Raw genomic sequence first — 25,130 nt, 5'->3', positions numbered from 1 at the left:
GAGAGCTGAACGTGTTTCCCCACGTGTGCACTGGGTTAATGCTGCAGGGAGGAGGAGGAGGAGGAGTTTAGTTAAATGTGTGTCTGCACCTTTAAGACAAGAAGTGAGGAAGTGAAGATGACAAACTTTCATTTCCCTCGTGAAACTTTTATTTATACCTGAAGCTTTTACTGAGGAAAGAGGAACCGACAGCAGCACAGACAGAAGGACGCAGCTGTCCGAGCGTTGGTGCCTCTGACGCTTTGAACTCCGACACAAGAACATGGTGAGTGAATTTATAATAAAAGATAGTGTCAGAGGAGTCTAAAATAAAGGCGTGTTGTTGTAGGTGCGTTTGATTGAATGCCTCGTACTCGCCGTTTTGCAGTATAGAAACTTGCATAGCTGTCGCTGCGAACTGACCTTTAAAGTTGTGTAAAAGCAACAACGTTTAAAAAGTACAGTTACAACAGGATAAGGATTATATTCTAATGTCTACACGAGAATTGCTGCATTTTAGAGAACATGGCTCAGATCCTCTTTTATAACCTCGAGGGTTCTGTTTCAGTTGAACTGAAATGAGGCGATCAGGTCCATTACAGACAGATTAATCCAGTTATTATAGAGGTCTGACAAAATACCGTAAATGATTATAATAGTGATCGTGTAATTATTAAGGAAGAAGGTTTTATGTCTCCTAATGTAGGATTGCCTCCTTTTGGAATAACAGAGGAGGGTGTGTTCTTTATTTATTATTTAATCCAAAGCTGCTATTTCTTTGTTTTCTTGTTTTACGTGTCTCAAAGACTTTTTTTTTTTTTTTTTTTTTTTGGGCAAAGTTTATGCGAAACTAAAGTTAACTTCCCGTTAAGGGACATATTTTACCTACAGCACCAGGCAGGTAATTCTCCATTTCCCCCAATAATTTCATATTGTAAGGCCATGTTAGATCTTTTTTTATTTCAAGTCTTGCTGCTGTCTGAAAACACTTTGAAATTTGTGAAACCTTTATTCAATTTGTGACAATGCAAAAGAGACTTTTTTAAAATGTGCTTTTTCATACTCAGTCACTGATTTGTGAGTCCTTTATTTTATTTCTGAAAATGCGAAAAATAGAAAGTTTTGTTGCTTTTTTTTGTATCTGGACCGCATTAGACCAGGTCCAGGTGAAGAACCATAATGCACAGACTGATTAAATGAAGAGCAGGCTGTCCCAGAGAAACTAAATACTCTTAAAAACTCGGTCTCTGATTTGTGAAACCTTTATTCTATCTGTGAAAATGCAAAAAAGAGACTTCACGCTTTATTCTTAATACTATAATACAGTCCCCATCTCTCCATATTATTCCTGCTGCTAAATACTGTTAAGAATAAGGATTTTACAAATCACACACTGTTGTTAAATGACTCTTAACCTTCTGCAGCATAATCTAGACCAGACTGGACCACTTTATTTATTAGAATAGTGGTTATTGATCTGGACCTGTTCTAATGTGATCTGCATTCCAAAAAAGCAATGAAAAAGGACTGTGTGATGTTCACTGGGTAAAATAAGGATTTTACTGAGGAGAACTTTGCCATTTTGTCATATGCAGTCTTTATTAGGGCTACAATTACTTAAATAACAATAATTTAGATTATCAGATGTCAGAAAATATATAAAAAAATAGTCTCCAAAAGCTGAACTATATTTAAAGTAATGTTCTGAACAACCAGATGTCTAAACCACAATTATACTTAGTTCAATGTCATATGCAAGTAATATAAACATCAAATTTTCATCTATGCGAAGGTGCTAGCATGTACATGTGAATGCAGAAAACAGAGGGCTTATTGCATTTGATCATTGTTCACTGTAGAGCAGGAGAAGTCTTTGAAAATGAAATGCAAAATGCTTTTGTGATTTTCATTTTAATATGCTGTAAAATGCCCATAAGGTATGTGAAAATGAAAATGCAAATGTGATCATAGTGTTTTCACTTTAGTTTTTTCTCAAATACCCCATACCTGAGAAAAATTCTAATGTGTTTGTAAAATTAAGCTTTCTTTTTGCAAATTTAAGTTCAAATCAGGTCTGCCATAAGCTTCCTCACATTAGTATGCAACAGTCTGACAACAACCACAGTGTCTACAGGCGATCGATTGGTCTGGATGAAGCTGCAGTGGTCTGACTGTTAATCGAGTGTGGTGCTGCTTTTGGTCACCAGATGGAGGCAACTGATGGAGAAGATCTAATCAGAGACGCTGATCCGCTCATAGTGCCTCCTAATGGCGGCATGAACGAACTGCTGAATGTGGGGCAAGAAGACAACATGCAGGGTCAGGTGAGCTCAGCTGCTCTGAGAAAACCTTTTTTTACTGTCAGGTTCTGGGTGAAAGGTGCAGCAGGAAAAGGAATATCTCATCTTGACTTAACTTTTTTTTATCTTCTCTTCCCAGATGGATGAATTTTTGGGCCCACAGGCCGAGTACAACGAGGAGGAGGAGGAGAGGAAATACTACAGGAGGAAGAGGCTGGGAGTCATCAAGAATGTCCTCGCAGCCAGTTTTGGAGCCATGATCGTGTACAGTGTGTACATGGGTGAGTGTGACTGAAGAAGACACAGAAACACGCCTCAGCAAAAGACTTATTTTAGTTTTTTACCTGTTAAAGACGTGTATTTACTTTTCAAGCCTTTTTTTCTAGCTGAACAGAACTTCAGCAACTAATAACTCTTGTTTTAGCCTCGTTGCATCCAATCTAAGGATAGATTTTAGAATTTTACTGACCACTTTAACTTAGTTTTATATCTGATCTTTCTACTGTTTGCACCAGCACACACTTTGAGAGATATTTTGCTGCATTTTCAGTCAGAACCCCAGAGGCTCTGGAACAGGCTGCCTGAGGAAATCAGGTTGGCTGAGTCAGAAGTCTCTTTAAAGTCTCCTTTCAAAATGTGCTTTTATCTGTGAGCCTTTCAGGACTTTACTTGACTTTTTATTTCCTTTGAATCATCTTTTATTTCTTTCAAGAATGTCTCTGCATCCTAAATTCTAAAGATTTAATGACGCGTCTGTTCTATTTTGCTGCCTTGTGAAGAACTTTCTTAAGATTATTATTATTATTATTATTATTATTATTATTATTATTATTACATTTGTTTCATGTGTGTGTGTGTTTGCAGGCCTATTACAGATGCAGCTGATCCTCCATTATGACATGACCTACCGTGAGGTCAAATACAGCAACCTCGGTCTGCAGGACATCGACCGGAAGATGCTGATGGGCATCAACGTCACACCGATCATCGGCCTCCTGTACACACCTGTACTCATCAGGTAGAGTCACAAGCACAAGTGCTAAAACATTATTTTTTTTTTAATCCAAATGTTCTTGGTTTTTCTTAACACCCTCTTTCTCAGGTTTCTAGGTACGAAGTGGATGATGTTTCTGGCTTCAGGAATCTATGCCCTCTTTGTCTCAACCAATTACTGGGAGCGTTACTACACCCTGGTTCCGTCAGCCGTGGCTATCGGCGTCGCCATTGTTCCGCTTTGGGCCTCTTTGGGAAACTACATCACAAGGTGAGGAAGAGGATGTGTGTCGCAGCACCTACAGCTTACTGAGAGTCAAACGACATCACAAACCACCATCTTAGGTCGTTGCTCTTACATGAACCTCATCGAAATAACACCCAAATTACAATCAGCTTGTCACCTTACAGTATACCTGACATCATCATCTTATAACCAAACATAAACACTCATCATGACCATTTTTCTTTGTCAAAACCATGAAACCAGTGGATCCCAGGTCTGACCTAACAAATATTCAACCCCAAATACGTAATTTAGATACTTTTATTCCAACATAGTCAATGAAAGTAGCCAAAAACAGGGTTGTTGGTCACGTGAACCATGACTGGATTTTTAAAGGCTTTTTATAATGCTAAAACAACTAAACCTACAAAATATTGCTACATATTACCAATACACCAGTGTAAAAAATTTCCTTTAAATTAAAAGTCCTACATGAAATGTTTTACTTAAGTAAAAGCAGCAAAAGTATTAAAGGAAAAGTACTGCTTTGCTCCTTTTAACTGGCATATTATTATACATGACAACATTAGAGTGTTAATAGTGAGGCATCGGTGGTTCAGCAACATGTTACTGTTGTAGCTGCTGCATGTTTGAACTATGTTTTATCAAGTTTTATGTACAGTTACAGGAGATATATCTTCAAACATGATTAATGGGAGAGAACAAAAGTAAGTTCTGATGCAGAAAGCTGTTTTAATTTTTCTCTAGTCTTTGGTTTTTGCTGAGATATCACATCATTTGAACATTTATTAATATAAAACCATGTGAGACGTTTAGAGGGAAAATCAGTTGGGTAGAGCAGTAAACAACTTACAGATATCTGAAATGTGAACCTGACTACAAATTGCTTTTTATAAGAAGCCATAAAGATCAGAAACTACTGGTTTAAAAGCTTGTTATATTATCCGTTGTGTAAAATCTTAATCTTTAAAGTAATTAAAGCTGTCAGAGCAATGCAGTGGAGTAGAAAGTACAACATTATTGAAGTATTAAGTAGCATAAATTACAAATAATCAAGTAAAGTACAAGTATCTCAAGGTTGCACTTAAGTATTTAGTATTTGATCAAATGTGCTTACTCACTTTCTCTCACTGCTTGCTGATAATTAAATCAAATTTAAACAGTCTGATGCTAAGAGGTTCACTGGGAGTGTCAGATCAGGGCGTAAAGTAGGACTCCGTAAAGGGCCCTTATCATGTCATGGCAGATATCCTCGAACAAGAATATTACACACATTTGCATAAACCAGTCAACCGGCTGTAATTAAGGAGATTTTTGGGCCCCCTGCGGTGTTGACGCAAGTGGCAGTTTGCCTGGTTTGGCAATCCAGCCTTGAATGCTGATGCTGTTTCTAATTTATCTGAAACCCAAACCTGATGTACATCTCTGAAAAAGCTACAATCTCCTAAAATTGCCTGCGGTGTTGTGCTCTAATGCTGACAAGCTTCGGGAGAGTTAAAAAGAAGCTGTTAGCTGAGCCGTTGCTGCCATTTTCAAGACATTGCACATTTGAAAACACCACAGTTAAATAATAGATTCAGGCAGGGGTGTACTGCAGACACCTCTTCTGTTGGGCTCCAGATTGCTCCGTTTTTACCAATAGAATGCCTGAGCTGAATTAATGAACCAGTCAGTCACAACAAAGCTTTGAGAAAAGAATCGTTAGCCATTTCAAGTGAGTGTTTTCATGTCTGCTCACAAAAAGGTGTCACAATATGTTGTATCGCTTCGATCGATGCGTGGCTCAAAAAGCTATTTAACGGCCCCTTTGTTGAAATTCTGCTGAACCTTGTCGGGCGACTGTTGTCAAGCTGAGATCTGTTTGTTTTGTTTTGTTTTTTGGAGGGGTTTGAGGGGAGGAGTATCCTGTTGAGTACAAGAGTTATTTTTTCCGTCTTAGTGTCTCATGATGCAAACTTGAATGCAAAAAGAAAGAAACAGTTTCCACCTCCTATATATATATATATATATATATATATATATATATATATATATATATATATATATATATATATATATATATATGAATTAAAGGGAAAACTTTAATTCTTAACGTATGAAACTGACCCTCATTTACTAAGTGCACTAATGATTTATTCAACTGCTTGCCATTGACATATATACTAGAGCTACAAATACAAAAATAACCATTATTTTGATTATTAGATGTTAGAAAGTACCTTAAAATGCTAACACCTGAGGAGCATAGTGACATCTTTGTGGACATACGCAGCACACAGTCCACATTATCAGCTACAACACTAAAACCACCTGCCTAATAGTGTGTTGGTGTAATCTGAGCTGCCAAAACAGCTCTGAACAGTCGAGGTCTGGATTTAACAAGACCTCTGAAGGCATCCTGTGGTATCAGGGAGCCTGAAGTTGGCAGCAGATCCTGGAAATTGAGAGAAGGGGCCTCTAGGGATTGAACAGATGCTTGATTGGGTTGAGATTTGAAACACCCCCACAATTTAATCAGTTGTTTCTTGTATGATTTCCGACGGATAAGTCCTGATAAGTCTGCAATGGTCAATATGTAGTGGGATTGCAGTCGTGACGTAGTGTTCACTTGTTGTCATAGTTACAGTGATGCCATGTCATTATCTCACAATGATGCAAAAATCTTTAACAGATCCGTGGATCCAGACTATAAACAGCATCACTTCCAAAATCTAATCAGGTGGTCCTTGTGTCATTTCTCACCTTCCCTGAAAATTTCATCCAAATCCGTTAATCTGTTTTTGAGTAATGTCGCTAACAGACAGACAAACAGACAAACGTACACCGATCGTCACATAACTCCGCCGCATTCCTTGGCAGAGAAATAATCAGCAACCCTACAAGGAGCTCCCTCCAGATATCTGAGTTCCTCACCTTATCTCTAAAGCTTAGCCCAGCCACCCTATGCTGTTCATACCTGCTACTTCATTCATACAGTCACTACCTGAAGCTCATGACCATATTTGTTGGTTCAAAATTCGATCAACTGATAAGTCAAGAACTTTTTCTTCATTCTTGAACAATTTTTGCAGAGCGACAGGGCACATTTTCATGCTTAAATAGGCCACTGACATTAGGGAACACCATTGCCGTGAAGGAGTGTATGTGATATGCAACTTTCGCTGGGTGGTAGGTGTCAAAAAAATATCTATATGAATGCCAGGGCTCAAGCTTTCCCAGCAAAACATTGCCCCGAGTGTCACTCTGCCTTTGCAGGCTTGTCTCCTTCTCACAGTGCATCCTGCTGCCATCTCTTCTCCAGGTATACAACATACCGTCCACATGGTGTAAAAGAAAATATGATTCATTAGACCAGGCTACCTTCTTCCATTGTGTCATGGTCCAGTTCTGATGCTCGTGTCCCCAGTGTAGGAGCTTTTCGTGGTGGACAGTTTGACCAACCTGTGGCTGCAGTACACTGTGTTTTCTGACACAGTTCTATCTTATGTCTATCCAAAGCTTTCAGCAGTTTGTACCTGCCGCTAGTTCATTGCTTGCCATTCCTTTGACAACTTTTGGTAACTACTGCATACCAGAAACACAAGACCTGTTGTTTTGGAGATGCTCTGACTCAGTTGTCCAGCCATCAATGTTTAAGAAAGTCTCTCAGATCCTTAGTCTGCCCATTTTTTCCTGCTTCCAATTCATCAACTTTGAGAAACAAGCGCCACCTGAAATATGGCACTGCTCCAGAGGTGGCAGGGACACAAAATAATCAATGCTGCTTATATTTTATGCGCAAAATTCTGTGTATATACTAAGTATTTCTTTTCAATGTCTTGTCTTCAATTTGTCTGCAGGATGGCGCAGCAGTACTATGAATACGCCAACTACAAGGAAGAGCATGTTCAGGAGCAGAAGAAGCTTCCAAAGGGAGCGTGTCACAGCTACATCATCGTCTTCCAGTCGGTCTTCAACATCATCTTCAGTGTGAGTCTTTTGTCACCTTTTGTCCTCTAATGCTTCAGTTAATTTCATGTTTCATTCTGAATTATTGACCAAATTGTGTTTAGTTACGGGAGAAAACGCATTGGCACAGCTGTAGGAGAAATTGAGCAAGATTCTCTGTCTTGTCTTTCCTCAGCTGAGTTTCATCTTCGCTGAGCTGCCCATGCGTCTCGTCCTCAACGGCTACCTGCGAGATAGCATCCACATTCTCCATAACGTCAAAAAATGCGGTAAAGACGCGCCACTTCAACTGGTGAAATCCTAAAAATAAATTAGCACATGACAAGAACACAGTACATGAGAATTCAGTCCATTTGAATGAGATAAAATAAAGGAACAGATATGCCTTTTGGGAAAATTTATTCACTTTCTTGCTGTCTATAAGCTAATTATCCACTTTGAAAACTCAGTATTTAACATGTTTTACCTTATTTGTTAGGGGTAATGTGATGGATTATTCAAAGATTAAGATTAAACAAATGAGACAATTTTAACTTTCTCCCGTGTTGTATATAGTCAAGAGAATGGTAGCATCCTGAATTTTGCAGTTCCTTTCAGCTCTGTGGAGTTTTTTCATTCATTATTTTAAATGTTACACAAGCTTTCCTGCTATATTAGCCAAGCAGACTTTTAGTTGTTTAGTTATTTTCAGGGAAAAAGCTGATGAATCCACTTTACCTGCCAAACCTCAAATGCTGGAAAGACACGGTTAGAAATGAGCTGATGAACATAGCTGGAGATTCAGAAGCGGAAGAGCCAGATATTTTTCTCAGGAGGTGGTGAAGCTAGATGTGTGAATTTTCTGTTTCAGAATGTGGTAATAGGCCAGCTTCTGTTCCCAAAGGAATAACCTTAAAATGTGGGATTTTTTTTGAAAAACAAAACAAAACAAAAAAAAACTGTTTTAGAGATTTTCATTAAGAGGAAGTACATGTAATAGCTGAAATAACATAATGCTTGTTAGTTTCTTTTTCTCTGCTTAGTAATATACTTAAATTCAGCAGGTCATCTCATCTGATCTGAGGTCGTGTCTTGTCAAACAATTGTAAAAATACAAGAAACGGTTTTATTTGACAGGTTTGGCCTGTGTTATTATGACCAACCACCTTCAATAAAGTGATAACGTGTGCTCAAGATGGTCAATGAACAGCCTTATTTTGGAACACAAATAAAGAGCACTCTGCTATTTATTCCAAAACACTTTTGTTGACTTTACTCAGATGATAATTATAATATCAACCAATTGTTCACAAATAATTCTGCCCCCAGTCCCCCAGGAGGAATTACAAAACCAGTCTTGTCTGTTGTCCGTGTGACAACCAGACTCCTGGGCTGCAACATAAAGTGGAGACCAACACCAAATTTTACAAACAGGATTTTTATGTCAGTAAATTAATGCAATGCAAGACTCTCCAAGCAGGACTTTTATTTACGCCTCCTCACGTGTGACCAATAGTAAAGAGAATTAAGCCGATGTAGCAACCAACAACTCTGCCTCTGCGATCCCAGTATAGATAAAAACAGCCGTCTGAGAGATTCAACCTGGAGAGCAGCGCATCTTTGTACTATTTTTTAAAGACTATGCATTTGTTGGATGTGATGAAAGGAGTTTGCTTCAGTTGTATCCAGAATTACAGTGTTTAAATTTTAAAGTACAAATAGATATGAAACTAATAAGATTGAATGTTAAATTGATGGCATAGCATAACCCTTTATATAAAGATCTACATATTTAATTACAGATAATGCATGTTATTTGACATAAATTTGTCTGTAAATTGAGAAAGAAAAATCAATACTGTGTAAATAGCGTAGCAGATTTTCTGTTAGAAATGAGAAAGAAATGTAATTTGGTATTATTGCAGTTATATTTTTAAAAAACTGTTAAGTTGTTCACTTTTCTGTACAATTTTAAAAAGTTATGTTGAGCCTGGAGTTTTCAGAGTCACAAAGGTGGCTAAAGATCACCATTGGTTCAGATCACCTGTTCCAGAGAAGGTTCAGTTCAGAGGGTCAGATTTAAAAACTTTAGTTATTTTTTTATTTATTTTTTTTTTTTACAGTGTATAGAATATAACTTGTGAGAAACATACTTCCCTTTTATTGTAACTAACACTAGGAGGAAACAGAAGTGTACTGAGGTTCACACCAACCACATGACTGCAGCCAGCCTTTTTTTTAACAGCTGCTCTTGTTTATTTGCTTTTTTTTTTTTTTTTTTTAAATCAACTTTCTAATGTACATTTTGGTCACTTGTTTGCACGTTTAATGTTTTTTTTGTTGTTGTTGTTGTTTTGTTATTTCTGTAAAACTGACATGCAGTCTCATGGGTTAAATGTGCAAATTGCTGGTCAAACTTTCAGTTGCTTTCCATCATCTTCTTCCTAATCGCTGAACTTTCCTTTTCCCCCACCAGGAGCTGAAATCAGTGGTGTGATTCCCGGCTTCAACACCACCGTGCTGACCAACCTGCCACGCTCCATGCTGCTCATCCAGGTGGAGAGCGTCCTCATGGGCTTCGCCTTCCTCGCAATGATCATAGTAAGATCTCTACAATACACACTAAGTTCTGAGAATTCAACAGGTTTAGATGGTTTATTTCTTTTGCAATTATGATCAACATGTGTTTAATTTAGAATTTTCCCTCATGTTGTGAGACAAGTTTTTACAAAATAACCAGGAAATAGCCGTGTTCTTTTACTATTCACTGGAAAAAAAAACAAACTAAAGCAAAACCTAAGTCTTATTGAGAGAACAGGGTCATTCCACTGCAAATCACCAACTTTTTAGAACAATTTCTGCTCGGCCATCTCTGATTTACCTGATTTTTTTTTAAAAATTATAAACTGTGGTTATGGATGAATAAATAAAGATATAAAAGTATGCCTTTTTAAATTTCCATTGTTTATGATAAAAAAAAAAGTTTCAAGCAAATCACAGATGGTGGAACAAAAGACCCTTGAGGATTTGAGATGAAATAACCCCCAGGAAATTGGATGCCGACAAAACTACGTGACGGAATTAGTACACAGGTAAAATTATATTTTGCTCCTTGTAAATCTCTCTGCTCATCACAACACATTTTTAGAAAACAGTTTTACTCTTGGAAGGAGCTGGATGTTAACCAAAATTTTTAGTTCTGCTTTAAATAGGATTTACGGAAATAATAAACAAGTCAATGTTTAGATCTTTATACATACAGCAACATTAGGCTTTTTCAATTTTATATTTGTATAAACACATTAAAAATATGTTGTGTACAACTGATTTCTCTTCATATATGATGTGATTTGCTATGGGCTTTATTTTGAAAGTTTAAAGGTAAATCACATCACATGCAATAAAACAAATATGACTGTTAAAATAAAACAAGTAACTTATTAGTCCAAAAAGAAAATGTACAAACTGGCAATAACAATGTCACAAGGATCTACCAAAAACTGCAAAAGCTGCAAAGTTATAGCTGCAAAGATGCATTGGAACTGTGAAGCTCCAAGAGCCACGAAGAGTCTAAATGGGTGAATAAATCAGGTGATAATGCACCGGATTTTCATCAAAGACCTGCCTTATCAGTCACCATCCAGCAAAGTGTGTACAAAACTTCAAAGTTATTCACGTTAAATTGTGCCGTTACCCACAGTTCCTTGTGCTGTGTGGCCCCGCCTACCGTCCGACGGAGGAGATCGACCTCCGCAGCATCGGCTGGGGAAACATCTTCCAGCTGCCTTTCAAACACCTGAGGGACTACCGGCTGCGACTGCTCTGCCCCTTCTTCGTCTACAGCGGCTTTGAAGTGCTGTTTGCCATCAAGGGGTTCTCTCTGGTACTGCACTGCTGAGACGGAGATGTGTGATGGATGTGTTTGTGCACATAAGTTAATTTATTTTACCTTCCTCCACAGTCCTACGGCGTCTGCGGTTTGGGTTTGGATAAACTGTGGCTTCTCATAGTCGTCTATGGCCTCTCCTGTTCTGTGTTTTCCACCCTCTCCCTTTGCCTCCTGCGCCTCCCTCGCTGGGTGTGTCTGGTAGGGGGCGCCGCTGTGCACGTGGCCCTCCTGGTGGCTCTGATGGTGTTTTCTCCAGAACCCAAGAACGCGAGTTACGGTCCTCTGCTTGTGATCTCGGTGCTGTGGGGACTCGGCACCGCTCTGAACAAGACCGGTGTCAGCAGTGAGTATCATCTATGATGGAGGTGTCTCTCTTGACTTTTTATGTATTTTTATTATTTTTTGGAACTCTGTGTATTCCAGCTCTGCTCGGCATACTGTACGCTGAGGAAAAAGAACGTCTGGACTTTGTGTACACCATCTACCACTGGTTCCAGGCCATCGCCATCTTTATCGTCTACCTCTGGTCCAACCTGCCCATGAGGGTTTGTGACTGTGTGCTTATTTTGGGGACTGTTTGGTGTGTCTTTATTCTTCTTTTCCTTTAACCCAGCTTATTTCTCCTTCGCCTTCAGGCCAAACTGTCCATCCTGCTGGCCACCGTGCTGCTGGCCTGCTACTGCTACTGGGTGATGGAGCGCCGCCTGGCCGGGAAAGTGCCTTACAGACTGCCACGCATCCCTCGGCCACGACATAAGGTTTCAGTGGGATTTTTTTTTTTAGTTTCCAGACTATTGCTCATACAGTTAGGATAATGTTCTCTAAAGACATGCTAAAGATGTTTTTTAATAACCTTCTTAGACCGTTATGCCCTAACATTCTTAAAATACCTTATAAAACGGTTTCTGAATGTTGCATTGGGTACTTTCTTCCTTTATTATTATGTTGTGCAACTTTGTGTGTATATTTTATGATGTGTTACCTCAGGAACATCCTTAAAACATCCTCAGAACATTGCAGGCCAAATGTTCTACCTTTGTTGATATATCATATTACAGGAACATTTAGTGATTCGAAAAGCATTCAGAGAGCGCAATACTCCGCCAAGGCTGTTCATTCCCCCATATGGCATTGTTAGAAATGCAACATTTTTAATTTATTTTATTTTAGAAATGCAGCATTTGTTTATTTATTACTTAGTGATGATCAGAAATCACAGCAACATAGAATGTGGCCCTTTAATATACAGGGTGGGCCATACGTTTCCATATATAGAAAAAATAAACATTTTATGTTGGTCAACCGTTTTTATTTATATAATGTGCTCTATATGATTGCCATTGTTTCGAAAACACATATTAATACGTGTTTTCCGCTGCTGATGAACTTGCATTAAAAAGCTATACTAATTGGTGCAATCATGAAGCCATTAGTGACTCAGCTGTAACCAGGAGTCGCATGACAAAATTTGAAGGACTGAACCACAGGCTGTGTTTGCGCAGAGCAGATAGGAGAGAAGTAATAATAAATCATAAAGTGTACACCTGTGGGCCCCATATTTTTCTTGATTTGTGGCATTTTAACTGTCATACTGCACAAAAGACCATTTGAGTTCTCTCCTTCTATCCATTGTTGTGCTTTTTCCATAGAGGTGCAGGACTTTATATTGCAGTGAAAAATGTGAAATGAGCAAAAAACACCCAGAAACTGCTTGCTGTTCAGAAGGTTAAGCAGAGATATAAAGCAAGGAGTGGTCCTGACACACAAAAGATTTTACAAAGTGGAGTCAAATTCTTCTCTCAGTACAATATCACACTTTTATCAAGGCTATTTGACAAAGGGCAAACAGGGAAGCTGTGTTCAAGTGCCAACACATTTTTAAATGTGTTTAAAGTCACTGGTTTTGTCTGAAACATTAAAGCACAAATCAGATGTCCATGTTTACCACAGCTTCATTATATCTTTTATATTTAGAGAAAGCTTTATCCTGCTCACCCACTTTGTTTTATGTAAACCTAATCAGAATCAAATATTTACACTGCTCTAACATATCCATATATAGTCTGTGACATGACGTCAGCAACGTAGTTACACAGATGCTCTTCATACATGTTTTATGGCTGTCAGAGTGTGAATTCATCCTGCCTCTGCAGCGCTTTCTTTACCAGATTCCTTTCTTCCTGAGCGTGGTGCATTCATGGCCTTGACACCTTTAGCTTGGGTTTAGTAACACATAAACCTTACACAATAAGTTGATAAATCTCTCAGGTGTTTGACAGAAAAATAATCAGAAGAGCAACAATTTTGATAATAAAATAAATACTGAAATATGTGAAAGCAGAAATTCTAACCTTAGCCTTGTTCCAGCTTTGTAATTGTGTAAACATGCAGTTTTTTCTTAGTCGTTAAAGATAGTAAACTAAATGTGTGGCGCTTTTGAGGCGCTGGTTGGATAGAAGCAGAACAACCAGAGTGAGATGATTCTTTGATTCGTAGCTATCAAGGGATAATCAAATTGCACTGCACACCACATATCTGCAATTTTTTCTTCAATTCTACGAGCACTTACCTTGCTCTTTATTCTATCGTGCAGAAGTAAAGGAAAATCTATAGAGAGCTGCGAAGAGTGAGGTATCCTGAACTATATGGAAGAAAACCCCAGTTGAGCAGGAGTGAATAGTCTTATTATAATCACAGCTTTATTGTGAAACATCTAAGCAGTGACTGAAACGCTGAAACAAGCATATTTTCATTTCAAAGCGACTCACTCGACATTACATATGATTTGTTCTCAGGTCAAAGGCTACCGCTACCTGGAAGAGGACAACTCAGATGAGTCAGAATCGGAGAAGAGTGAGGAGGATGACGAAGAGGACGAGGAGGAAAATGAAGATGGTGTTGTGGAGGAGATGGGGGCAGAGGGCAGGGAGGACGGGGGGCAAGATGGTGGGGCTGAGTCACCCAGAGCCAGGAGGAGGGGAGTCGAGGGTCACTGGCAAAGACGGGAGGGAAACCATGTGAGGGAGGGCGAGAGGGAGGAACGTAAGGGAGGCTGATGGAGGAGAAAGTAGGAAAGATGGTGGACAGAAGTCAGATACAGGAGAGGACGACGATTAGAGATGCACTGGATTCTTCTGTATTCATGACCCCATTCATATTTTTACAACTAATGCAGTTCTTATGTGCTACTCTGAACAAAACAAACGTGGTATGAGCTTAAATCAGAAAACTACTATTTACTATTCAACTGTTCAGCTGAAAGAAAATGTCCAGCAACTGCAAACAGTCCGGCGATGATAAAAAGTATTCCCCTCCCGTGGAAGTTTTTCCTCATTATATTGCCTTTTAACATTCAATCCCAAACAAAATAATTTAGCTTTTTTGACAAGAATTTCCCCCCAAAAAAGACTCTTTCATCTCCAGCTGAAAACAGATTTCGTCAAAGTAATGTAAATTAAGTAAAAAAATAAAAATGAAAAAAAAAGTGAGACTCTGAAGTCAACTGGAAGAAGCTTATTTCATCTGTTGAGACCAAAATTGAGCTTTTTGGTCATCAGATGAGACATTAGGCATGGCGAATACCTAACACTGCACATCATCACAAACACGCCATCCCCACTGTGAAGCATGGTGGCGGCAGCATCATAATGTAAAACTGCAGTGTCCAGACCTGTGTACACAGGCTCAATGCTGAAATTTATTCTACTATATACTAATTTGAAGGCAGGGGATAGCTATGCAACAACAACAATATCTAAACTTAATATCTAAACTTAAAACATCTAAACTTAATGCCTCGGACAAAACAAGTCTATAACGTTCTTCATTTTTCTTTCACTGCACAGTTTGTAGCTTATATTTAACGTACTGAAAGGAGGGACATCTTAGGAGTTGATTTTCTAAGTTGAAGCACAAGATGAAATGTGTGTTTGTATGTGTTTGTATGATTTTTTGGCCATTTTTACACCTTATTTCAATAGATGTGTGTGGTGCAGAAATTTTCAGAGAACCTGCATGATCCAACTGGATTTGGATTTTCTAGTTTCTAGTTAAAACTTTTTTAACGTCATCCTTAACTTTTATATGCACATTTTTCAGACAAAAGAAGGTAACTCAACAGATTATCAGAAGCCATAGTATCTTAAGCTGAGTAGAATGTGCTTTTTGCAGAAAATGAATGTATATTTTTGTTCAGTGCGCAGCAAGTACATAAGTTCAGTCGTGTATGACTGATGTGACCTGACTGGCCTCAAGGGGTATTATGATTTGTGATATGAAGTTTTGTCTAAGATGTTTTGAATAAATTAATATTTAACTCGGCAATTAACAAGTCTATAGCCCTGCAGCGGGCCTTCTTAGGATCAATAATTTGAGCTAAATGCTAACTTTACCATTCTAACAGAACATTACAATGCTAGCTTTTGCTAATTAGCAATACGAAGTTTATATGAGGTTGGTGGAAATTGCCATAAGCCAAAGTACTGTACAGCCAAAGTTATTAAAATTCCTTCTGATGGAGGCATTGATGTGCAGAATACATTTCATTGCAATTCACCCAGTAGTTATAGAGATATTTCACTAAAAACCTCAAATGTCATCCTAATGATGGTGCTAGTGGGAAGGTCAGAGGGTCACAAAAATCAGAAGGATCTGCTAGTGTGGAAAAAAAAAAAGAAAAACAACATATCACAGTTTATGTAATATGAAACTACACACCTGCCTTAAAAGATCACAAAAGTATTAGTCTGTGCTGAATGCCTTTATGTGTTTGACATGTCAAAACAGGAAAAGTGCAGGCTTATGTGATAACATTAATTAGCAGCTTCAGTTTCAATGTCCTGGCTTTGTACAGCATGTTCTGGTTCACTGTCATGCTGTCAGGACTCGCTGGGACGCTTAAGTTAAGCAGATTCATTGTTATTGTTATTAGTAACATATATGCTTTTCCTCCTGTGACAGGTCAGAATTTCTCCTGTGAAAAAGAGCCTGTTAGTCGTGACAGGTTGGTAATTTTGAGATCCAACTTTGGGGAGGTCTTGCTTTTGTGCACGCTGGCTAATTGTAAGGTGACATTAATTCCACCTGTGCTTTCCTGGCAAAATGTCTGCTGAAAGATAAAAGTATTGGGGATGGAGTTTTGGTTTACTTTTTGGGTTTAGTTGAACCTACATAGCACAGTTTTCTGTGATCACTATACTGCACATGGTTGTCTTAATTTGCTGGCATGAATAGTTTTTTTGGTTTCTGAAGTTTCGTCATGATCACTTGAAAATAAATCTATTTACTAAGCTTCTTCATGGCTGAAAGCTGTCACGGTTTCATACAGATAGTGATGTATTTCATATATTTACCGCACTGTATTGATATCTTTCCCACACTGTACTCTATAGTTTATTCTGTTACAGTAACAGGATTTCAACTTAAGTAAGTTGTAGAAGGAAGGGAAGCAAACCACATCCTATGCTGGATATTTAATTGAGCATTAAACATGAAAATCAGAGGTGTTTTAGTGAATAATTCTCCTTTATGTTGCACTGATGAATGTGAAGTTGTTCATTTATATCACGTAACACTGCTGGGTGGATAGATTTTGTGCTTTTCCCTTCAATGCACCTGTTCTTTAAATTTAAGATTGAAGTTCTATGCTGTTGATTGTGTTTCTCCTGACAGGTGGGTGGGGTGTTGTCAGACTTTACACTTAGTTAGCAGTGGCAGCCCCACACATCGCCATGGAAACTTGAAAGTTCAACTGATGCAAAGAATAACGAGACTAAAATAATAATTTCATTGCGGTTACAGTGACACAGTACATACACATATTCACACATTTACAAGTGAGAACTACTTTAATGAAAACATCACGTCATTTGCTTATGTAAAAACTAATTTTACAAGAGATGTTCATGCTATAAAAGCCAGAAATAGAATTTACATAACAAGAATTTTCTGGGGTAAATTACTCATCTGTTGCATTAAAATTGAGGCTATTTCAAGTATTTTAAACAATTAACATACTATTAGCTAAATAAATTGCACATATTTAGTGTTTGCATTTTTTTTTAAAAAAAAACATCCCTTTGTGGGTTTAACTTTCTGCATGGGTTCAGAAGTGTTTGACTTAAGTGGATCTTGGAGTAAAATTCTGTAATTATGTACTGCTGATGCTGTGCACTGTGTCACAACAGACTCTAAAACCATAAAAACCTATGGCTGGAATAATTGCCGCCTTGATATTTGTGCACGCAGGGTGTGTCCTCTTGTTTTCTAAGCTGAGGAACAAAGGTTCACTCACTTCATTTATGGACTACTCATTCATACATATAAAAAAAAAGAAAAACATCACTCACACAAGACTCACAAAAATCACTTTTCATGTTCTAACTCTGAACTTTATTCCACTTGTACCAAAACAACACACTCTTCATTATAAAGAGAAGTATTAATATGTGCTGGTATAAAGAGGTAGCTGCTACATCACTGATGGTTTGTGTTGTAGTTCGTGGTCCTGGCCCTAAGCTCCGAACCAAAGTGCGCGTTCAGGCGCCCAGGACTTAGCCTGATCCCAGGCTGTGCTGCTGCTGCCAGTCCTGATCGGTGCCCTCTCAGTGCCTGATGCGTCTGATGGACTGGATCTTTGGCGTCTGGCAGTGGGAGCCCCAGTTCCTCCAGTGCTGGAAGTCTCCGCTGTGTCTTTCACACTCCATGATGTACTGCTGGCCTCTGTAGCCTGGATACTCATAGCACACGAAGCTGCAGAAACACAGGCGGCAAGAGGAGATTAATTAAGAACAGCCACTGTCAGCCTGGAAAATAGTGAGAATTAAATGATTTATTTACTAAGCAGGACATTTAGCAGTTAAAAAATCTACTTATCATTGCTAATAAACTATGTGATAGCAGCAGTTTGTCTAAATTACTGCAAACATGTCTTTGGTATTTCTGCACAGCTCTGTCTTGTTGCTAATCACCCGACATGTGCCAATACAATCTGTGTGGAGTTTACGCCAAGTGCTCTAATTTAAGCACTTGTTGTCCTGCAAAGTTTCTATTAATACTAATTGTGTCATGATGAATTCAGTGGAACTGAATAAAACAGAAAAATGTTAACTGCTCCTATGAAGGCTGTGCTGCACATTAGAAACAAAACCAAAGTGCAAATCCTAAATGTTAAGCAGTTGTGGTAACTTTGGGGTCGTCACAATAGCACGTTTTTACTTCATGATTATTACATGAAATTGAGCAACAAAAATAGTGGTAACAGTTAAATTCAACGTTTTAAATTTTGTGTTTTGTCTCTGCTTTGGCAAATTGATTACACTCAGAATACAAGTGTAGATACTGTATATCATTTCTATGTTGGAGTTTAACCAGATAGTTACTGGTGCAGGATTATTTACGGTAATGTCAAAAATATATTAGTGACATGATATCAATATTTAATTTTTAAAAAATATAATGGAAATTGTCAATACCAGTGTAGTGTAAATAATGAGTTATTATTATGGTAATATGTGCCCAGTTAGCATTTAGCTAGAACTGTTTGTGTACCGTGTTTACGCTAATAGTTTAGTTAATACGGAACATGATTGCCTGTACCAAGTTTAATGTCATTTTATACAGAAGATGTTGAGATATTTCAATTCATTTGTTCATTTTTAGTTGCTCATATTGTGCCCATTTTTAGCAGACTAATGAAAATTTCACAATCCCCAGGACGTTACTCACAATTTTTCAACTGGAAATACTGCAAAGAATGTAACATTTGGTGAACATTTTCTCATGGCTAAGACATTTTAGAGTTAGCAGAAGCAGCTCTAGAAAGTAAATAAACCTGGTGGACTGAGAGGCAGCAGCTCATTTTGACCGGTTCACCTGGAAGCAGTGAGGGGGGCAAATATACAGAGTTTTAACTAGATGACTCTTGGTGCTCAGTTTCTACTTGGAAATTGAATAAAATTCTGATTTGCTTGCAAAGCTGTGAGGCTGGATGAATTTACACCCATAGGTTTTTAAGACATGCAAAACGTAATACAAATGAAGTGTCACCATATGGGACCTTTAAAGGGGCAAATTAGCTTTCTATAGATAAAAATAAAGAGGTCGAAGTGTGATACTTAAACATAATCTCCAAAAAGTGGACAAAGACTCTGAGGAATCTTGAGAGTGAAGTGAAAATGTGTTTCAAAGTGTATAAATGAGGGTTTTTGTTCCCTCTAAAAATGTCTGAACTGATACATATGATGAATCTTCTTCTTTTACCTGTTTGAGCTGAATGTTTTTTGCCTCTTTTTTTTATCTCTTTGAAACCCTCTAAACTTTTTCATGCCATTCAACCTGAACTGGAAGACGCCTGGATGACTTACGCTCCACTCTGCACGTGCATGGAGCCCACCTGAGGCATGAACCAGCCCATGGCCTGCAGGGAGGGGTAGTCATCGCACAGCTCGGTGCTGCGTCCAATGAAGTTCTCCTTCTCGAAGATCATCATACGGCTGCTGTGGTGAGACTGTGGAGTAGGTGGAAGACACGGTTACTCTTGAAGTCAGTGCTGGGTCTTTCAGATGTTCAACAGAGAAGACATTTGTCACAGGGATGTCTCATTCGAGTCAGTCACTCGCTATGTGGTTCACACTTCTGACCATGCTTCTGTCACTCTCTCACCAAACATTTCATTTTTGTTGTCCTTTCCTGCTGTTTCACTCCCACCTGTCTCATTCTCGCCCCCTCTTTCTCTGCAGATACTCACGGCACAGTAGATGGGGCGTAGAGACATGAAGTGCTCGGTGTGGTAGGACAGGGAGCCGCTGAAGGCCTCCCAGTTGGGGTACTCGCCCCTCTCCAGGATGAACTGCTGGCCCTGGAAATCGTGGTGCTCGAAACCGACCCAGCTGGAAACACAAGGTGGACATATCAGATCGGTGAGTAAAAATGAAAAGCAGTGGAAATCAGTGTGAACACAAAACAGACAAATGACATCAGACAACATAAGAGGAGCATCTAAATGTGTCTCAAGCAGGACATTAAGCTTTTTGCATTCTATTTTAAATGACGTCAAAATAAGGAAACTGCAGAGAACTATCACCTGAATTCTGCACAGTTTTATGGAGCTTTATAGCAAGTTTTAGTTCAGCTGATGAACCTGCAGGTGTACTGTTTGGCTTACTCTCAAGCAGCAAAGTACACTGTTACCATATCTCTGGTGGAGATAATGGCATGTTTAACACCTAAAAAGCAGGATATTTCTCTCAGGAGTTGGTAGAGACCAAAAACAGACCTAAAAGGAGAGTTAATATTGGGTTTATATGCAGCAGGTAGCCAGAAAAATGAATCAAAGTGCATGATAATGTTGTTCCACAGCTGCTGGAGGCATCATCATCTTTGATGCCCCAAATATATAGAACTCCAACATGCCCCTCTGTAACTCTTTTTTGTGGTGTTTGAAACCTACCCAGCTGGAAATATGAGGTGGAAACCCGTGAGTGAAACCAGAAAGTAGACAGGTGACATCAGACAACACGAGAGGAGTATCTAAATATATCTCGAGCAGGACATTAAGTATTTAGTGCCCTACATTTTTATTTATACAAAAGATTTCCACACTATCTCCCAAATGAAAAGCCCCACACTGCTCATTACGGAAGGAGTGCAGTGCTAAATCTGTGGAATCAAAATCAAATTTCAACCTATGATCAATAAAACTGTACCCCATCTATTTCAGCTCCAATTTTCCTGAATATAACTTTTTAGGAATTAAAGCAACTGCATAGTTTTTCCACTCTGCTCTGTTTAGTACACTGAGGCAAGTGGGCACCAGGTCAATCTTTCAGTTTCTAGTAAGACAACAGTGATGCTTTTACCGGCTTCTGCAGAGAATAAGAGGTGAAGTGTGCATCTCTTTAGGAAAACCTGAATCTTAACTCCTATTACAGCCTGAATCTTAAGCTATTTGCCATTCACCGAAATAGCTAGAGGTCATTGTTGCACTGTCAGTGAAGCAAGTGCTACACCACTTTTTGCCCTGATGAAATAGAGCTAAATGTGCATCATGCGTTTGGAGAATCACTACTCTGACTTTGGCAAGCTTTGTAGACTGTGACTAAGACCTGGGCTGTTACGTAAAAAGTCGCTCACAGTGGAGGTGCGTCAAGACACTGACGATGGCACAAGTTTTCTCTTGGACTCAGAGTTAATAATAAATGCCATGCGTAATTATCCCTGAGTGATGTCCACAGCTCCTAAATTATTTCACAGAGCTCAGGAGGTTTTCCAACCCTGTGAGGAATCACCAGCAGATGACTGCATTGCATATACAGAACAAATGAGGAGACGGTGCACTTTCTATTTTAAAACCACAGGTGGAAAGAAGAGGACCTTTGATCAAATCTCACTTGTGGTCCTAACATGATAATTTGTTGGAGGGCTTTCGCTTTCATGGAACAAAGTACAATGTATTCATCTGAAATTAAGTGAAGTGGAACTTTAGAAGACATATTTAGACATATTCTGGTAAAATACACTGAGCTTGTGTTACTTTCTGCCAATGATTATATGCCAGGAACTAGAATAATCATGATTATCAACAAAAACGTCGTACATGGTCTGCACTCCAGGTTGAAACTAATTTGTTTCCAGTGCAAAACTGTGTCATATAAAACTACAATAAAGGCATTGATAGTATAATAATAGAAAAAGATTTAAAATTCTGTGTTATTGTCAAAATGGATAGTGCTAATGTTTTTGTGCTCTTTTCATCAGAAATACCTTGACATTTCGCTTCACAGACAGTGATTCAGAAAGGAAAGTAGCACACCATTTTATCAAAGGGAGAAAGACACTCATGTGGCCTTTAATTATCAGTTCCTGACCACCGGGGAGGTATGTATGCTCACTATGAACAGCCTCCACAAAGGGACAATCCTGCAATTTAAATAGCATCAAAATAATGTAACTACAGAAAATAGTCACCTGAATTTGCAGCTTTGCACAGTTTGAGGGAGCTTTATTGCAGGTTTTAGCTCACTGTTCAGTCCTTGACAGGACACCTGCAGTTCCAAGATCTGCAGGTGTCCTGTTGTGATACTCTCAGCCTCAGCTGACAGCTGTTTTATGCAAAAAAAAGGGGGAAAAAAAAGCACTAAAAGCCCACTATTACCATGTATCTGATGGAAATAACAGAATATTAACTGTAATGGTAGGATATTTCTGTTAGGAGTTGGTAGAGACTAAAATCCTAGCTAAAAGGAAAGTTAATATTGGGCTTATATGCAGACGGTGGCCACAAAAATGACTCAAAAATGTATGATAATGTTGCTCCACAGCTGCTGGAAGCAACATCTTTACCACATTGTGATGGAACTCCAAACATGTATATATCAAATTAAATGAATTAGAAGTTTAAAATTCACAAAAACTGGCATATTCTGATAACGTGTGTTCTGCTCAGCCTATTCAGGAAACTAAATACTTCACGTTATCGAGGAATTCCTCATATTTAAGCTGCAATCAAAGTTGATATATATATATATATATATATATATATATATATATATATATATATATATATATATATATATATATATATATATATATATATATATATACACACACACACATATACATATATATATTCATCTGAAATAATAATAATAATACTAACAATTATTATTATTATTATGTTTATTTGCTGATGTAAATATGTTTGCTGCTGTTAATTTCATCTGGCGTGGGGAGCAAAAAGGATTATCTTATCTTATCTGAAATTAAGTCAATTAGAAGGATAACATTTTTCCAAAACATAAAACATTCTTATAACAGTTTACTGTCCACAACTACATAATAATTCTTGTTATCGGAGGTACCGATTTAAAGTGTTTTTTGCCATAGTTGATAGATTTTTTTTTCAGTGCGCTTTTCATCAGAAGGACCCTGACATTTCTCTTCACATACAGCGAATGAGAAAAGGAAATGGCATCATATTTTATCGAAGGAATAAAAAACTCACGTTGCCTTTAATTATCAGTTCCGGGCTGCTTGTGAGGTATGTATGTTAGCTATGAATAGCCTCCACAAAGGGACAATCCTGTGATTTAATTGGCTCTAAAAGACCCTGTTAGCTCCTCAGACGACGGCCAAAAAACTCTCCGTCTCCCCTCATGACTGTTTCTGCTGCCTGGACCCTACATGTCCAGGCTGCAGTGCCCTCGGCTGTGGCACACTGTGGCTGCCTGGGCACTAGTTTCCTCACAGACACACACTTACATAAACACACACACACACACACACACACACACACACACACACACACACACACACACACACACACACACACACACACACACAGAGGCAGTCAGCTGTCCACAGAGACTCGCAGGCGTACAGGCTGTGTGACTCACGCTCCACTCTCCACTCGGATGGAGCGGATGTTGTCCATGCCACAGTTGTGGATGTTGCAGCACTCGGAGGTGAACTCCAGAAACTTGCCCTGGAAGTGCTCCTGCTCAAACACAGTCACCTGCACACAGGGAGGAGAAGATAGCAGGGGGGCGTCAAGCTGAGGCCCTTTTTACTATGAGCTGACTGAAGTGACCGTGAGTGAGTTCACCTTAAAGAAGGGGGCTGTTCCCATGCTCGTGAATGGCATAGGAAAGGTCATGTGGGTTTTAGTGACTCTGTACATTTCTAGAATGGAGAAGGAAGGGAAAAACTGATGGATCAGGAAACAGGTATAAACAACCAAATGGAACAAGAGGTGGTATTTTAAAATAACAGCTGAACAACAAACTAATTTCTTTCACCAAAAACAAGTCTCCATTTGAAATTTATCTTTGTAAAATTTTTTTTAAAAAAGTGACTCTGAGTTCGTCATGCAGCCTGAATCACAGCTAGACACTGAACAATATTAACTTCTCCACGTATTTAATCCGGGAAATCCATCCCGTGGGAAAGTTCTGGATCAGGAATTTTCAGGGTCACCTTACCTGGATGCTCTGCTCGCGCTCCTCACGCACCAAATCCTCTTTACGCAGACTTTTGTCTCCACCTGCAGCTTCTGTTTTATACCGGCGTCCACGCGGGACGCTCGTGCTCGCGCGCGTGCGCATGCTGGCCCGGCTGCTTCCTGAAACGACGTGAACGAGGAGTTTGTTGAAGTGTGTGAAGCACGAATCATGACTGAGACTTCCTGGTGGGGCCTTCAAAATGAAACTCCTGTGAGTGGGACCAGATGTGAACATAGTCATTAAAAGATAATTCAAAGAGAAAGTTTGAACACAAAGAAAAATTATACCACAATTTTGAAATTTCATTAGCAACTTAGTGGGGAAGAGTTTGCACTATTAAAGCTTATAGAGATGAGCACATCATTCAATATTTGTTAAATATTTCTATATTATACAAATTAAACGTTAAACAACAAAACAAATTTTTCTGCTGAATATTAATAATGTAAGCTACACTCTTAAATTAAAAATGTGTTATTTAACTGTATGGTGCAGTGGAGATTTACATGGTTTGGTAATGGATTTACATTATAGAAGGTTTAGCATGAAAGGGCACATTTGTGTCAAATGAATTATAATTTGCTCAGAGCTTAGTGTTTTAAGAAAAAGTTCTGTAAATAATAATAATAATAATAATAATATCAATAATGATAATAATAATAAATGTAATATACTTTAGGTCATCACCTTACATCCCTGAAATATAGAGCTACTGACTATTGGATGTTTTCATGTAGACATTTCATAGACAAAACAGTTAATCAATACAGTAATTGGCATATTATTCACTCATAATT

General features: G+C 38.5%; 2 protein-coding genes across 3 annotated transcripts; one reads left to right on the top strand and one right to left on the bottom strand.

Moving 5' to 3' along the window:
- Positions 1 to 111: 111 nt before the first annotated feature.
- unc93b1 (unc-93 homolog B1, TLR signaling regulator) lies at positions 112 to 16,628 on the top strand. Of its 2 annotated transcripts, none has more exons than XM_023268685.3 (13): positions 112 to 265; positions 2,187 to 2,303; positions 2,419 to 2,560; positions 3,144 to 3,297; positions 3,382 to 3,543; positions 7,359 to 7,488; positions 7,643 to 7,736; positions 9,923 to 10,047; positions 11,147 to 11,329; positions 11,408 to 11,678; positions 11,759 to 11,880; positions 11,971 to 12,093; positions 14,131 to 16,628. In XM_023268685.3, exons 1-13 carry the CDS (start codon positions 263 to 265, stop codon positions 14,389 to 14,391), a joined length of 1,887 nt encoding a protein of 628 aa, XP_023124453.1. In that variant the 5' UTR covers positions 112 to 262; the 3' UTR covers positions 14,392 to 16,628. The 2 variants fall into 2 exon arrangements, with proteins under 2 accessions (XP_023124453.1, XP_023124454.1); XM_023268686.3 differs by having other exon boundaries at positions 121 to 265; positions 2,105 to 2,303.
- Positions 16,629 to 17,698: 1,070 nt separating this feature from the next.
- On the bottom strand, positions 17,699 to 24,388 carry LOC111567515 (beta-crystallin A1-like). The gene is made up of 6 exons (XM_023268689.3): positions 24,313 to 24,388; positions 23,937 to 24,013; positions 23,728 to 23,846; positions 20,082 to 20,223; positions 19,699 to 19,841; positions 17,699 to 18,085 (listed from the first exon to the last, which is right to left on the bottom strand). The coding sequence occupies exons 2-6, from the start codon at positions 24,009 to 24,011 to the stop codon at positions 17,938 to 17,940; spliced, it is 627 nt and encodes a 208-aa protein (XP_023124457.2). The 5' UTR covers positions 24,012 to 24,013; positions 24,313 to 24,388; the 3' UTR covers positions 17,699 to 17,937.
- Between the last annotated feature and the right edge of the window lie 742 nt (positions 24,389 to 25,130).

Source organism: Amphiprion ocellaris, chromosome 4 (assembly GCF_022539595.1).
Source record: "Amphiprion ocellaris isolate individual 3 ecotype Okinawa chromosome 4, ASM2253959v1, whole genome shotgun sequence".
Lineage (NCBI taxonomy): Eukaryota > Metazoa > Chordata > Actinopteri > Pomacentridae > Amphiprion > Amphiprion ocellaris.
This window is presented reverse-complemented; position numbering and strand designations above follow the sequence as displayed.

What these genes read in the sequence shown, in the direction of transcription:
- unc93b1 (XM_023268685.3), top strand. An exon ending in TACACACCTGTACTCATCAG is followed by an intron (nt 3,298 to 3,381) that starts GTAGAGTCACAA and finishes CCTCTTTCTCAG; the next exon opens with GTTTCTAGGTACGAAGTGGA. An exon ending in CCTTCCTCGCAATGATCATA is followed by an intron (nt 10,048 to 11,146) that starts GTAAGATCTCTA and finishes CGTTACCCACAG; the next exon opens with TTCCTTGTGCTGTGTGGCCC.
- LOC111567515 (XM_023268689.3), bottom strand. Translation starts at nt 24,011, where the DNA reads ATGTACAGAGTCACTAAAACCCACATGACCTTTCCTATGCCATTCACG. An exon ending in GAACAGCCCCCTTCTTTAAG is followed by an intron (nt 23,847 to 23,936) that starts GTGAACTCACTC and finishes CCCTGTGTGCAG; the next exon opens with GTGACTGTGTTTGAGCAGGA. An exon ending in TACGCCCCATCTACTGTGCC is followed by an intron (nt 19,842 to 20,081) that starts GTGAGTATCTGC and finishes CCTACTCCACAG; the next exon opens with TCTCACCACAGCAGCCGTAT.